The sequence below is a fragment of the Schistocerca serialis genome, chromosome 5 (genome assembly GCF_023864345.2).
Source record: "Schistocerca serialis cubense isolate TAMUIC-IGC-003099 chromosome 5, iqSchSeri2.2, whole genome shotgun sequence".
Classification (NCBI taxonomy): domain Eukaryota; kingdom Metazoa; phylum Arthropoda; class Insecta; order Orthoptera; family Acrididae; genus Schistocerca; species Schistocerca serialis.
Window position 1 is genome coordinate 625,158,108 of NC_064642.1, and position 16,082 is coordinate 625,174,189.

Here is a 16,082-nt window from a genome sequence, read left to right on the forward strand (position 1 = left end):
AAAAACAGGTGTGAGTGTGGGTCGTCCAGGAATACTGCTTTTTGGGGAAGGTGGCAAGGCAGGGAAGGGGGAGGGGGTCTGCATCCTTCTGACATTTGCGCCATGATTTCCTATGCTGTGATAATCTTTAATCTCGTCTAACAGCAGCTCTTACATACAACATACTCAATTATGTCTTGTGTATATTCCACTCTCTGACGTCCTCTACAATTACTGCACTTTACAGCCTCCTCTACTACCATGCAAATTATTCCCCGATGTCTTAACAAATGTCGGATCATCCTCTCTCTTGTTCTATCTCTTGTCCTAATGAGTGTTCTCAATGTATTCCTTTCTTCATCCATTCTATGGAGAACATCTTCATTTCTTATGAGTCCATTCAATTTTCATTGTCTTTCAGTAACACTGTCTCTGAAACACTTCTATTGTCACCGTTTACGATTTTACCAAGTCCGAGATCCACTTTCACGAAATACTATGATCTATAAGTTCATTTGCGGAAGTTTCTATCACAAATGAACGCCTTTGTTTGATACTAGTAGGCTTCTTTGCCGAGAAATGCTGTCTTTTTCTTGTGCTAGTCTGCTTCTTATGTCCTCTATGAGTAGTCCACCATGTGTTATTCTGCTTCCGAGGTGCGTGAATCTCTTCACTTTGTGTACTACGTAATCCCCAACTGCGATATTAAGTTTGCCGTTAATCTCAATCTCATTTATGCTTGTCCTCAGTACTTGCGTCTTTTTTTCATTTGCTATCAACCTATATTCTACGTTGAGTAATCCATTTATTTGAATCAACGTGTCCTGGAATTCTTCTTCATTTTCACAGAGAACAAGAGTGTAATTAGCTAATTTTATCATTGGTATCCTTCCACTTTGAATTTAATCACGCTTTCTTTTATTTTCTTCAGTGTTTCTCAGTATATAGGTTGAACAGTCTCTGCATCCCTTTCTTACGTCTTTTTTAATCCGAGCTCTTCGTTTTTGGTCTTCTATTCTTATTATTCCCGTTTGGTTTTTATACATGTTGTAGGCCACGTTGCCCGTCATTCCCTACAGTTTATAGCTATTTTTCTGAGGATTTCAAATATCTTATTTCACTTTGCATTGTCCAGCGCGTTGTTTTAAAGGTAAATCAGTATTGTGAAAATGGCAACTGCCTTGCCGGAGTGGTAACACCGGTTCCCATCAGATCACCCCTCCATATCCGCGTCCAGTGACGCCTGTGGCCTGAGGATGACGCGGAGGCCGGTCGGTGCCATTGGACCTTCCAAGGCCTGTTCGGACTGAGTTTAGTTAGCTTTTCTTTTGGTTGTGGGTATCAGAAAATGGCAGAGCAGGACGTAGCAAGTTGTATCGTATGACGAAGAAAAATGCAAAGAATTTTCAACTTTCTTTCCTGTGGTGAGAATAACCCGTATAATTATTTGGGGTGAGCAGACCTGCGGAAAATCCTGTTCCAACCAAGTTACAAGACAGAAATTAGGTGTCTGACGACGAGGTGTGAATATGTCGCGCTCCGAAACTCCTAGCTTTTCGAGAAAATTTTGTTATTTCTTTTTCACTCTTTCCTTTTATTTTCTATTTTCTTGTCGTGGTGAAAATGTTGAATCGCGTGGTGATCGACACGTAAACAACTCAGTGAGGCGCTCTACGACAAATAGTATCTACATTTCCTTACGCATATAATACTGACGCAAAAGATCTGAGCAAACAGTACATTCCTTCATCACGACAACGTACCTGTGCAATAACTGACATCTGGATTAACTATTTACCTCTCACAAGCAACCGAGCGAGGTGGCGCAGTGGTTAGCACACTGGACTCGCATTCGGGAGGACGACGGTTCAATCCCCTCTCCGGCCATCCTGATTTAGGTTTTCCGTGATTTCCCTAAATCGTTTCAGGCGAATGCCGAGATGGTTCCTTTGAAAGGGCACGGCCGATTTCCTTCCCAATCCTTCCCTAACCCGAGCTTGCGCTCCGTCTCTAATGACCTCGTTGTCGACGGGACATTAAACACTAACCACCACCACCATCTCACAAGCAGTAAAACTCTTAAATATTATTCCTACAGTTCTATATTTACAGATGCCCCATGCGACTACTTGTTTCCACTCATGAGGGCTCGCCTAAAAGGAAGGCTATTTTTTGTTCAAAAAAATGGTTCAAATGGCTCTGAGCACTATGGGACTTAACTGCTGAGGTCATCAGTCCCCTAGAACTTAGAACTACTTAAACCTAACTAACCTAACGACATCACAAACATCCATGCCCGAGGCAGGATTCGAACCTGCGACCGTAGCGGTCTTGCGGTTCCAGACTGCAGCGCCTTTAACCGCACGGCCACTTCGGCCGGCGTCCTACATTAAATTCGGAGAAAAAGTGGTAGATACTAAGGAATATTTAAGGATGGAAGTAATCATAGTGTTCCCGGTGTTGCCTTGTGATATTTACGTTCAGCGTGCATGGAACTACAGAATTTGCTTCAGTACTAACCTGTATTTCCGGGAATGGTATGTCTTCATCGTCGTTGTCCTGACCTTGCGATACGTCGTCATAAATCTCGTCGATAGACGAATTCTCAGCAGGCTGTAACAGAAATACAAGGTATAGAGGTTTTGATTTCCGACAGCGACTACTGTAAGTAACAGCGACAGAAATTTCAACATACAGAAGAAATACTTCACATCACTTCTACTATTCCCTTTTGCCAGGCTGCATTATAACATTCACAATGGTTCTCTTCTCATATTTCGTGCTTACTGGTCTGCTAGCTTCCTGTATTTAAAATTTGCCCTGCTATACTAGTCTGCTGTACAGATGAATTGTATCTCAGCGCAGTATGTTTGTGACTTACAAGTAAGTTTTGCAAGACGACAAGTTGCTCCATTGCACGTTACTCCATTACAGAATAGAAGCCGGTGCACCAACACACATGTCGACGGGGTTTTAAAGACTAACCTCCTCCTCCTCCACCAGGACACAGGCCTGCAAGTGCGTTTCCGACTGCGCTTGGGCGTCGCGAGAGTACGGTTCTTAAAATAACGACTGAACGTGTATGTGACAGCATGAAGAAAGAATGTGAACTGTAATTTGCGTCAAGTGTCCGTTTATATACGAATGCACAAAGTCGTGTTAGAACGCATCACTTGGGGGTTCCCTCTTTTCACTTGTCAGAACGTATTGTAGCTGTTGGAGCCTGCAAGCCAGGAAGTCATACAAGTGAAAATTTCTTTCCATTCCGCAGAGAACATTTTTGTGGGTTCCACAAGCTCTGAATGATCATTGAAGAGGATAAAGACAATGCAAGGGGTTTATCATTTTAATAGGTGGAAAGAAATTAAGAATAGTACAATAGTAAAGACTGTTTTTTTTTTTATATATCTGACAGATAAAATCCAACGACACTGCCAGCTGCCTGCTGCAAATACCAGTGACAGAAACAAAACACCTCTTGCTCTGATAAAACTTTCACGCTATAATTGTTGCGAAACGGACACTTTCACTAAAAGGCAGAACCTTGCAAAAGATTGCTTTTCGTGCTCCATTGAGCTGCAAAAAGATGAAGGAAACTTTGCATCGACAGCAAAGCCCATGTTTATCTTGAAGCTGTAACTCTCACTTATGAGGCTTAGCGACATCGGGGTATCGCGAACCCTGCATCTTCATAACCGAACACATTGTTCTGTCTAGAGACTAGCCTAAAAACGCTTCGCAAAGATAGTTTCTGTTTACTCGTGATTCACTATTTTCTTCGAACGAATACCATACAAATGCGACAAATGAATCATAAGTATCGATTAAACTACAGAGATGTACGACAAGAGACACGTCTCTATCAGGTCCTCTTAAACAGTTGGCATGTGAAAACTAGCCAGTTTAAGAATATGCGTTGAGGAGGGACAAGAAAAAAGAGGTGGGGAGTATAGGGAATATTAGAAGATAGGTTCATTGACCATAAAAACTGAACAGACTGAACTGAGGATCTTGCGCAGTATACGGTTTCTAGAAATTGTGGTCATGAGGATGAACGATGAAAGTGTATGAAAATAAAGACTATTTGGAAGGTGCAGGGGCTTTATGTCCTTCTGATCAAGTGCTCATCATCCTATACAGAAGTTAAGTAAAGTAGTTTCAACTCGAATATTGATTTGAACTCCACAGTAATGTCTAAAGACAGAGCGCAGTTATTAAGAACCAGTGAAACGGCTCTTCACATTGTGCTCTGCGATGTGACGACGCGCGAAGCATCGCTCACGCCTGTGGTGCATCCGCGCGCTCCTAACGATATACGGCATGCCATCCAGTTTATGTGCCACATTAAAGCACTGATTAGCAAGGAAACGTTTATCGATGGACTCGGAACAATTCTGGGCAGTATTAATCTTCTGAAACAGTTTCAACGAAGGTCACCATTCGCACTCTGACCCCCAAGGCATGGCTTAAATATTCACTATTCGTGAATCAGTCTAGATACACTCAAAAATATCCCCCTAGTGGGTCTTTGGACCGACAAACGTACACCACTGACAGTAAGTACATCATCTCCAATTAGTTCCTTGGAACTTCCGCTAAAGCCTTCACTAGGGGAAACTAGAGTAACATTTCAAAACTGCATTGTGTTTCAAAATCATAATACGAGGTGCATTCAAGTTCTAAGGCCTCCGATTTTTTTTCTCCGGACTGGAAAGAGATAGAAACATGCGCATTGTTTTAAAATGAGGCCGCGTTCATTGTCAATACGTCCCAGAGATGGCAGCACCGTACGGCAGATGGAATTTTACCGCCAGCGGCGAGAATGAGAACTGTTTTAAATACTTAAAATGGCGACGTTTTCCTTACTTGAACAGCGTGCAATCATTCGTTTTCTGAATTTGTGTGGTGTGAAACCAATTGAAATTCATCGACAGTTGAAGGAGACATGTGGTGATGGAGTTATGGATGTGTCGAAAGTGCGTTCGTGGGTGCGACAGTTTAATGAAGGCAGAACATCGTGTGACAACAAACCGAAACAACCTCGGGCTCGCACAAGCCGGTCTGACGACATGATCGAGAAATTGGAGAGAATTGTTTTGGGGGATCGCCGAATGACTGTTGAACAGATCGCCTCCAGAGTTGGCATTTCTGTGGGTTCTGTGCACACAATCCTGCATGACGACCTGAAAATGCGAAAAGTGTCATCCAGGTGGGTGCCACGAATGCTGACGGACGACCACATGGCTGCCCGTGTGGCATGTTGCCAAGCAATGTTGACACGCAACGACAGCATGAATGGGACTTTCTTTTTGTCGGTTGTGACAATGGATGAGACGTGGATGCCATTTTTCAATCCAGAAACAAAGCGCCAGTCAGCTCAATGGAAGCACACAGATTCACCGCCACCAAAAAAACTTTAGGTAACCGCCAGTGCTGAAAAAATGATGGTGTCCATGTTCTGGGACAGCGAAGGCGTAATCCTTACTCATTGCGTTCCAAAGGGCACTACGGTAACAGGTGCATCCTACGAAAATATTTCGAAGAACAAATTCCTTCCTGCACTGCAACAAAAACGTCTGGGAAGGGCTGCGCGTGTGCTGTTTCACCTAGACAATGCACCCGCACATCGAGCTAACGTTACGCAACAGTTTGTTCGTGATAACAACTTTGAAGTGATTCCTCATGCTCCCTACTCACCTGACCTGGCTCCTAGTGACTTTTGGCTTTTTCCAACAATGAAAGACACTCTCCGTGGCCGCACATTCACCAGCCGCGCTGCTATTGCCTCAGCGATTTTCCAGTGGTCAAAACAGACTCCTAAAGAAGCCTTTGCCGCTGCCATGGAATCATGGCGTCAGCGTTGTGAATAATGTGTACGTCTGCAGGGCGATTACGTCGAGAAATAACGCCAGTTTCATCGATTTCGGGTGAGTAATTAATTAGAAAAAAAATCGGAGGCCTTAGAACTTGAATGCACCTCGTACTTCAAATTTACACAGTAGAAAATACTTATTAATTACTTGTAGTAAACCCCCTCTCCCCCACGCACGTCTCTTCCATCAAGACCTCCTTCAGTTAGCTAACCGTTCCACAATCCCGTCTGAGGACTCTGCGTTCCAATCACGCGCACGCACATTAATACACCTTACAAATCCACAAAAATGGGAGATGTTGACCACTACTCCACAACTACGCACTTAAATCACAAACTGTGAATTCATTTAAGTTTAAATACTGAAACAATAGCTGTTTTGATCATTGTGGATCGCTAACTCCTAACTTGATCTACATATACATCTACATGATTCCACTCTCGAAAAACACGTGAAAGAAATGGATACTTGAATCTTACCGTGCGAACGTTGATTTCTCCTACTTTATTACAATGGCCATTTCTACCTATAGAGGAGGAAGTAAAAAAAATATATTTTGTCGCTCGGAAGAAAAAGTTGATGATTACCATTTCGCGAAAAGGTCTCGCGGCAAATAAGAAATTCTTTCAACTGGCTTATCAGTGCATGACTCACTCCTATTTCCCAATAATACAAGACGAGCTGCCCTTCATTGAACTTTTTCGATGTGCTCCGTCAATCGTATGTGGTAAGAATTCCGCACCATGCTGCAATACTCCAGACGAGAACGAACAAGTGTAGTGTGGGCACTCGCTTCAGTAGATCTGGCGCGTCTTTTAAGTATTCCGCCAATAAACGTAATGTTTCATTCGCCTTCTCAACCACAGTTGCTATGTAATGGTTCCAATTTAAGTTGTTCGGAATTGTAATCCCTAAATATTTTGTTGAATCTTCTATCTCTAAAGTTTTTTTATGATTTTTCATTTAATCGAAATTCAACGCCACTTTTTTAGTACTTATGTGGAGGACCTCGTACTTTTTTTGCTTAGTATCAACTGGCACTTTTCGCACCATTTAGATCAAATCCTTTTGGAATTCGTTTTGATCTGAGTACTTTACTAAACGGTGAAAGACAGAATCATGTGCAAACATCGTTTATATAGATTAAGAATTGCGGAGGGCGTACAACACTTCCTTAGGGAACAAACCCGTTGTTCTTGCGCTTGCAAAATATGAAAGTGATTTTTGTGCAAGTTTTAACTCAAATGTTATGGTTTTAACAGCATAAAATTAACAACGAAATTGTTTCTATGAAACTACTTTGTCTGTAATGGCTAAGTTTGCATGTAATTGTAAACGTAATTATTTTCTGCGCTACATTTACGAAAGTCTTTTTTTATTTCATTACCCTCACGGAAAATTTTAGACTAATAATGTCAATGAAACAGCCGACTAACCGACGGCCTAAGAGAGAGAGAGCATGCTGAAAATCCGTGCAACTGCTCTGTAGCTCAGGTGCCTTTTGCAGGCCACTTTGAGGTCATTTCCTGTATTAAATTGTTCGTCTCGATTTCCCCTAAACATTGTGGTATACTGTAAGTAACTACCGTTTACTAAATTAAAATTAACTCCGTCCCAACTGGCCCCGGAAGGCCTTACGGTACCGACCGACCGCCGTGCCATCCTCAACTGATAGGCGTCATTGGATGCGAATATGGACGAGCATGTGGTCAGCACGTCGGTCCCCTGGGCTTAATCAGATTTCGTGCTCGGAGCCGCACTTCTCAGTTGAGTAGCTCCTCAACTGGCGGCAGAAGGGCTGAGTGCATCTCCCTTACCAGCAGCACTTGCCAGTCCTGGATCGTCACCAATACAAGTGGTAGCCAGTCCCGACAGTGCTTAATGTCGGTGATCTGATGAGAACTTGTGTCACCGCTGTGGCAAGGCCGTTGGCCAGTTATCGTTTACACTCTGAATAAAAGTTAACTAGAAGAAGGAACAATACTTAATCGGCAAGTTCAAGTGGTAGCATATGCGGGTGACGTAGCATTAATGGCAACGAATGTAAGGGCACTAAAGGGGAACTACGATACGTTAGAGGAAGCAGCAAGAGAACTAGGTTTAGAAGTAAACATATACAAAACAAAGTATATGGTGATGGGGGAGCCCAATATAAACGGACAAAAGAATTCAATAGTAATGAATGGGAAAGAATATGAAAGAGTGAAAACATTTAAATATTTAGGTTCTGTAATAACGGAGGGCAATAAAGTAGCTGTAGAAATTTAAGAAAGGATAGTGAGTGAAAATCGTTGCTATTTTGCCTTGCAGAATGTATTTAATTCCAGGTATGTTAGTAGGAATACAAAAATCAAAATATACACTACCATATTAAGATCAATAGTAATATATGGATCAAATAATGGTTCAAATGGCTCTGAGCACTATGGGACTTAACTTCTGAGGTCATCAGTCCCCTAGAACTAAGAACTACTTAAACCTAACTAACCTAAGGACATAACACACGTCCATGCCCGAGGCAGGATTCGAACCTGCGACCGTAGCGGTCGCGCGGTTCCAGACTGTAGCGCCTAGAACCGCTGAGCGACTCCGGCCGGCATATGGATCAGACGACTGGGTATTGACATTAAAGGAGGAGAAGTGGTTATTGAGATGGGAAAGAAAGATACTGAGAAGGATTTTTTGGAGCAGTGAGAGAGGAAGATGGCTGGAGAGTAAGGACAAATGTAGAACTACAAACACTTTTTGGACAGATGGATATTGTTGTTAAAATTAACAGGGAAGAATAAGATGGGCGCGACATATACAGAGAATGTCAAAAACTCGGAATGTCAAGAAAGTTTTCATGGGAAAACCTAACGGGAGAAGGAGAAGAAGTAGTCCCAGGAAAAGGTGGCTGGACGATATGGAAGAAGAACTAAAGGCGATGGGAGTAAGAAATTGGAGAAGGAAGGCGATGAACAGAGAAGAATGGAGGCAGGGGATACAGGAGGCCAAAGGTTCTTCAAGACTGTAGAGCCAACCAAGAAGAAGAGGAAGAAGAAGATTTTTTAATGTTTTACGCACTAGTTTAGCGAGATTATCATACCTAATGACCATCATAATGGGCGAAATGATCATAAAACAATAGAAAATATTTTTGCGATCAAAGACTGTTTTCAATTCCGCAAATTATATTAATTTTATGTCAGAATGCTTGACCGCATTTTCATAGTAAGGAAAGATTCGTGTTAAGTGCTTCACCATGGCTACGGTATGCTTCTAGATATTGAATTTACCAACAAGTTTTATTTCAGGAATAATAATGTAGCCCGTTGCAATGGATTAAAATTTGTGCTAGTACCAGGATTCAAACCGAGGTATCCTGATAACGAGGCAGACACGATACTTGTTGCGCCACAGTGGCACTACAGACGGAACACCTACGTGGACGACCCTTCTGTGCCTCCTGTTTCCCTCACCTATACAAATTCTACCTCATACCTCAGCCCATTGCTCTTGCCCTTCTAAATCCGCATCAGTATTGCCAAGGCTCTCTGATAGTGGAGTAGCACCTTAGGAATGAGCGAAATATCGTTGCTCATGCCTATACCTTCTTGGCAACACTGATGTGAGTTTAGAAGGGGAATAGCAATGGGCTGAGACATGAGCTGGAATTTGTATCGTGGAGGGAGACATGCTAGAGTAGTCCCTGTAGCTGTGGTATCTATAGTGTCAATATGGCATAGAGGGTAGCATATCTGCCTCCAAACTACAGACCGGTGATCGAATCCTGGTGCTCGTATAAATTTCAAATCATTGGTCTGCATCAGGGGTCTCCAAACTACGGCCCGCGGTCCGAAACCGTTAGCTGGCCGGACATCCCCGGTATCCGACCCGCCAAATATTTGAGGTGGTACCTATACTGCCAACAATTGAGTTTCGAGGCCTCTCGCGACCAATACACCGCGACATTGGCTCTGCTACTCGCAACAAGACTACATAACTAAACGTATTGTTGCGCCGCTTGAAATAACAATGCGTTGACACACTCTACCTCTGTTACGTCTTGCAGTAATAGTGTTGCTAACAATGATTTTGAGATTTCGTTAACTTTGTAGGACGCTTTCGTAAAGAATGTGCAGTGACATACTTCTTTGTCGGTGAAATTCGTCAGAATAAAATACGCCAGAATTTCCAACAGGTGCGTCCACCAATCAAAATTATGTAATTAAATAAAAATCGTAGTTCGTTTCAGTGCTAGCTATTCCCACAACCTTAGATTTTTGCGATTTCATCTTTCCTTTGGCCTTACATTATAGTGATCTTGGAGTGCTAGGGTGCTTTAATCCCACTAGGTACATCTTGGCCCTTATGACTTCGTGGAGGAGTCAATGTGGCCCACGGACTAATAAGTTTGGAGACCCCTGGTCTACATCATCATCAGATATAAAGATTAGATTCCATGTGTCTCAGAAATACCAGTTATACGTATGATTAATTGCAGGAATATTGGCAGGAGTGCGATAGTAAGTGAAAGAACACTATAGAACGACTATTTCCTAACCTTTCTGACATGATTTTAAGGGCGTTAGAAACTGGACAAGAGATGTCGCACCTGGTAGCGTGGGAGGTCGCCAACAGGTGGGAAGGCGGCGGTGGCGGCAGCGTTGGCTGTGGCCGCGGCGGAGGCGGCCAGCGAGAGCAGCAGGAGGAAGTTGGCGCCGCGGCTCATGTCTGCAGACAGCGGCGGCGGAGCGCGCGTGGCGCTATATAGCGGCCGGCGCTGCAACTGTGTCACGGCCGAGGCCCGTGTGCGCGCCGCGCCATAGGGGCTTCTCTGACAAACTGCGGCCCTGGGCGCGGGGGAGCGCGATCCGCTCGCAAACTAATGGGCCTGCCCGCGACGAGATGTCGCGCCTTCCTTACGTCACTTCGCCACGTTCACTGTGTTCTTGCACATCGCCCCATTTTGACTACAGGGCTTTGATATTTCTCACATTTCGACTTTCGGCCATGATAGCTGGACATTTCATCAACATATACGATCGAAACTTAGAACTGCACAGCACCAGGTACTGGAAGGTTTAAGTCGGGATTCACAAGGAAAGACAAAAAATCTCTGATCATGTTGTTGTGGTCTTCAGTCCTGAGACTGGTTTGATGCAGCTCTCCATGCTACTCTATCCTGTGCAAGCTTCTTCATCTCCCAGTACCTACTGCAGCCTACATCCTTCTGAATCTGCTTAGTGTATTCATCTCTTGGCCTCCCTCTACGATTTTTAGCCTCCACGCTGCCCTCCAATACTAAATTGGTGATCCCTTCATGCTTCAGAACACGTCCTACCAACCGGTCCCTTCTTCTTGTGAAGTTGTGCCACAAACTCCTCTTCTCCCCAATTCTATTCAATACCTCCTCATTAGTTATGTGATCTACCCATCTAATCTTCAGCATTCTTCTGTAGCACCACATTTCGAAAGCTTCTATTCTCTTCTAGTCCAAACTATTTATCGTCCATGTCTCGCATCCATACATGGCTACATCTCATACAAATATTTTCAGAAAAGACTTCATGACATGAAAATCTATACTCGATGTTAACAAATTTTTCTTCTTCAGAAACGCTTTTCTTGCCATTGCCAGTCTACATTTTATATCCTCTCTACTTCGACCGTCATCAGTTATTTTGCTCCCCAAATAGCAAAACTCCTTTACTACTTTAAGTGTCTCATTTCCTAATCTAATTCCCTCAGCACCATCCGACTTAATTCGACTACATTCCATTATCCTCGTTTTACTTTTGTTGATGTTCATCCTATACCCTCCTTTCAAAACATTGTCCACTCCGTTCAACTGCTCATCCAAGTTCTTCGCTGTCTCTGACAGAATTACAATGTCACCGGCGAACCTCAAAGTTTTTATTTCTTTTCCATGGATTTTAATACCTACTCCGAATTTTTCTTTTGTTTCCTTTACTGCTTGCTCAATATACAGATTGAATAACATCGGGGAGAGGCTACAACCCCGTCTCACTCCCTTCCCAACCACTGCTTCCCTTTCATGTCCCTCGACTCTTGTAACTGCCATCTGGTTTCTGTACAAATTGTAAATAGCCTTTCGCTCCCTGTATTTTACTCCTGCCACCTTCAGAATTTGAAAGAGAGTATTCCAGTCAACGTTGTCAAAAGCTCTAAATCTACAAATGCTAGAAAAGTATGTTTGCCTTTCCTTAATTCTTCTTCTAGGATAAGTCTTAGGGTCAGCATTGCCTCACGTGTTCCAACATTTCTACGGAATCCAAACTGATCTTCCCCGATGTCGGCTTCTACCAGTTTTTCCATTCGTCTGTAAAGAATTTGCGTTAGTATTTTGCATCTATGACTTATTAAACTGATATTTCGGTAATTTTCGCATCTGTCAATACCTGCTTTCTTTGGGATTGGAATTATTATATTCTTCTTGAAGTCTGAGGGAATTTCGCCTGCCTCATACATCTTGCCCACCAGATGGTAGAATTTGGTCAGGACTGCCTCTGCCAAGGCTGTCAGTAGTCCTAATGGAATGTTGTCTACTCCCGGGGTCTTGTTTCGACTCAGGTCTTGCAGTGCTCTGCCAAACTCTTCACGCAGTATCATATCTCCCATTTCATCTTCATCTACATCCTCTTCCATTTTCATAATATTGTTCTCAAGTACATCGCCCATGTATAGACCCTCTATATACTCCTTCCATCTTTCTGCTTTCCCTTGTTTGCTTAGAACTGGGTTTCCATCTGAGCTCTTGATATTCATGGAAGTGGTTCTCTTTTCTCCAAAGGTCTCTTTAATTTTCCTGTAGGCAGTATCTATCTTACCTCTAGTGAGATAAGCCTCTACATCCTTACATTTGTCCTCTAGCCATGCCTGCTTAGCCATTTTGCACTTCCTGTCGATCTCATTTTTAAGACGTTTGTATTCATTTTTGCCTGCTTCATTTACTGCAAGTTTGTATTTTCTCCTTTCATCAATTAAATTCATTATCTCTTCTGTTACCCAAGGATTTCTACTAGCTCTCGTCTTTTTACCTACCTGATCCTCTGTTGCCTTCACTATTTTATCCCTCAAAGCTACCCATTCTTCTTCTGCGGTATTTCTTTCCCCCATTCCTGTCAATTGTTGCCTTATGCTCTCCCTGAAATTCTGTACAACCTCTGGTTCTTTCAGTTTATCCAGGTTCATTCTCCTTAAATACCCACCTTTTTGCAGTTTCTTCAGTTTTAATCTACATTTCATAACCAATAGATTGTGGTCAGAGGCCGGCCGAAGTGGCCGTGCGGTTCTAGGCGCTGCAGTCTGGAACCGCGAGACCGCTACGATCGCAGGTTCGAATCCTGCCTCGGGCATGGATGTGTGTGATGTCCTTAGGTTAGTTAGGTTTAGTTAGTTCTAAGTTCTAGGGGACTAATGACCTCAGCAGTTGAGTTCCATAGTGCTCAGAGCCATTTGTGGTCAGAGTCCACATCTGGCCCTGGAAATGTCTTACAATTTAAAACCTGGTTCCTAAATCTCTGTCTTACTATTATATACTCTATCTGAAACCTTTTAGTATCTCCATGGTTCTTCCATGTATACAACCTTCTTTTACGATTCTTGAATCAAGTGTTGGCTATGATTAAGTTATGCTCTGTGCAAAATTCTACCAGGCTGTTTCCTCTTTCATTTCTTAGCCCCAATCCATATTCACCAACTATGTTTCCTTCTCTCCCTTCTCCTACTATCGAATTCCAGTCACCCACGACTATTAAATTTTCGTCTCCCTTCGCTATCTGAATAATTTCTTTTATCTCATCATACATTTCATCATACACACATCAAAAAAAGTTTTGCTTCACCTCGGTTCCGAGAGGTCCGGAACCGGTACACAAAATTGGAATACAAATCAACATAAACATCATTTCCGCCCTCTTCATTGCTCATGAAAACCACGCATTGCATGTTGTACCACCATACAGCGAGAACTTCAGAGGTAGCGGTCCAGATTGCTGTACACACCGGTACCTCTAATACCCAGCCCGCAGCTCGTGGTCTCGCGGTCGCGTTCTCGCTTCCCGAGCACGGGGTCCCGAGTTAGATTCTCGGCGGGGTAAGGGATTTTCATCTGCCTCGAGATGACTGGGTGTTTGTGTTGTCCTCATCATTTCATCATCATTCATGAAAGCGGCGAGATTGGACTGAGGAAAGGTTCGGAATTTGTACGGACGCTGATAACCCCGCAGTTGAGTGCCCCACAAACCAAACATCATCATCGTCATCTAATATCCAGTAGCACGTCCTCGCCTGTATTCATCGTGGCATACTGTCCTAAAGTTCATCAAGGCAGTGTCCCACTCCTCAACGGCGATTCCGCGTAGATCCCTCAGAGTGGGTTGGTGGGTTACGTCGTCCATAAACAGCCCTTTTCAATCACTCTCAGGCATGTTCGACAGTGTTTATGTCGGAGAACATGCTGGCCACTCTAGTCGAGCGCTGTCGTTATCCTGAAGGAAGTCATTGACAAGATGTGCACGATGGGGACGAAAGTTGTCGTACATGAAGACGAATGACTCGCCAATATGCTGCCGATATGGTCGCACTGTCGGTCGGACGATAACATTCACATGCCGTACAGCCGTCACGGCCCCTTCCATTACCACTAGCGGCGTACGTCGGCCCCACATAATGCCACCCTAAAACAGCAGGGAAACTCCACCTTGCTGAACTCGCTGGACAGTGTGTCTAAGGCGTTCAGCCTGACCAGGTTGCCTCCAAACACGACTCGAACGATTGTTTGGTTGAAGGCATATGCGACACTCATCGGTAAAAGGAACGTGATGCCAATCCTGAGTGGTCCATTCGGCATGTTGTTGGGCCCATCTGCACCGCGCTGCTTGGCTTGGTGTCGCGGTTGCTAAGATGATCTCGCCATGGGTGTCGGGAGTGAATTTCCGCATCATACAGCCTCTTGCCACAGTTTGAGACGTAACACGACGTTCTTTTGCTGCACGAAAAGCATTGTTCAACATGGTGGCGTTGCTGTCAGGGTTCCTCCGAGCCATAATCCGTAGGTAGTGGCCATTCACTGCAGTAGTAGCTCTTGGGCGGCCTGAGCGAGGCATGTCATCGACAGTTCCTGTCTCTCTGTATCTTCTCCATGTTCGAACAACATCGCTTTGGTTCACTCCCAGACAACTGGACACTTCCCTTGCTGAGAGCCCTTCCTGGCATAGTGCGGTCGCGGCCAAACCGTGGTAATGACCGTATACTTCCTTCCTGGTGGAATGACTGGAACTGCTCGGCTATCGGACCTTCTCCGTCTAATAGGTGCTGCTCATGCACGGTTGTTTACATCTTTGGGTGGGTTTAGCGACATCTCTGAACAGTCAAAGAGACTGTGTCTGTGATACAATAATCACAGTCAACGTCTGTCTTCAGGAGTTCTGGGAAACGGGGTGATGCAAAATTTTTTTGACGTATGTAAAAGGCAATGTTCCGCCGACTGACTCACTCACTCACTGGCTCATCATCGCCGAGCCGAAACCACTCCCGGTAGAAACTTATAATTTGTAGAGGGTGCTGATCTTATACAAAGACGATGTTGAAATGGAGTCTAAGGGTCGAAGACCGTCCACGAGGAAGACAGCCACACCGATGGAATACAGACCTGCGGAACGTCGTTGGAGTCAACTGTCTGAATAACGCTGAGACTTTTCCTAAGCGAGGAAGAAGCAGCCGACGTCCCTGAGCACAGTAAGATGTAGATCCGCAACTGTAACAGTGTGTGGCGATAAGTGCATGGTGCACCTGAATCACTTTCAACTTCATGTTCCATTCACAGCTGGTGCCGCGAAGAAGATTGCAGCTACCCGTCTGAATAGGCGCGAGTTTATCTAATCGAAGATCCGAAAGGGAAACTGAACATTGACTGAGAGGGGACTAGTTTGGTTTTAGGAGAAGCAGAGGCATCTGAGAAGAGCTTTCAGCAGTACGTTCAATAGATTCCACCTTCCTCGATTTCCGAAAAGCATTCGAGACTGCTAACCAATGTATGAACATATGGAATATAAACAAGTATTTCAACGGATATGTGACTCGCTCTGTGAGTGTAAGGGCTCCCATCATTACCGACTAAGTGTCATCCTCCGCCAATGGGATCATTGGATACGGTATGGAGGGTCATGGGGTCAGCACACTGCTCTCCCAGGCGTTTTTTTCGTGATCTGGAGCCGCTCGTAC

General features: G+C 44.0%; 1 protein-coding gene across 1 annotated transcript in view; it reads right to left on the bottom strand.

Annotated features, from left to right (window-relative positions):
• Positions 1 to 10,566, bottom strand: part of LOC126482144 (trypsin-1-like) — a 49,467-nt gene extending 38,901 nt beyond the window's left edge. Inside the window, exons 1-2 of the mRNA XM_050106121.1 lie at positions 10,450 to 10,566; positions 2,500 to 2,592 (exon numbers count right to left, since the gene is read on the bottom strand). Of these exons, the coding sequence (XP_049962078.1) occupies positions 2,500 to 2,592; positions 10,450 to 10,566 (210 nt within the window). The remainder of the gene's footprint in view (positions 1 to 2,499; positions 2,593 to 10,449) is intronic.
• Between the last annotated feature and the right edge of the window lie 5,516 nt (positions 10,567 to 16,082).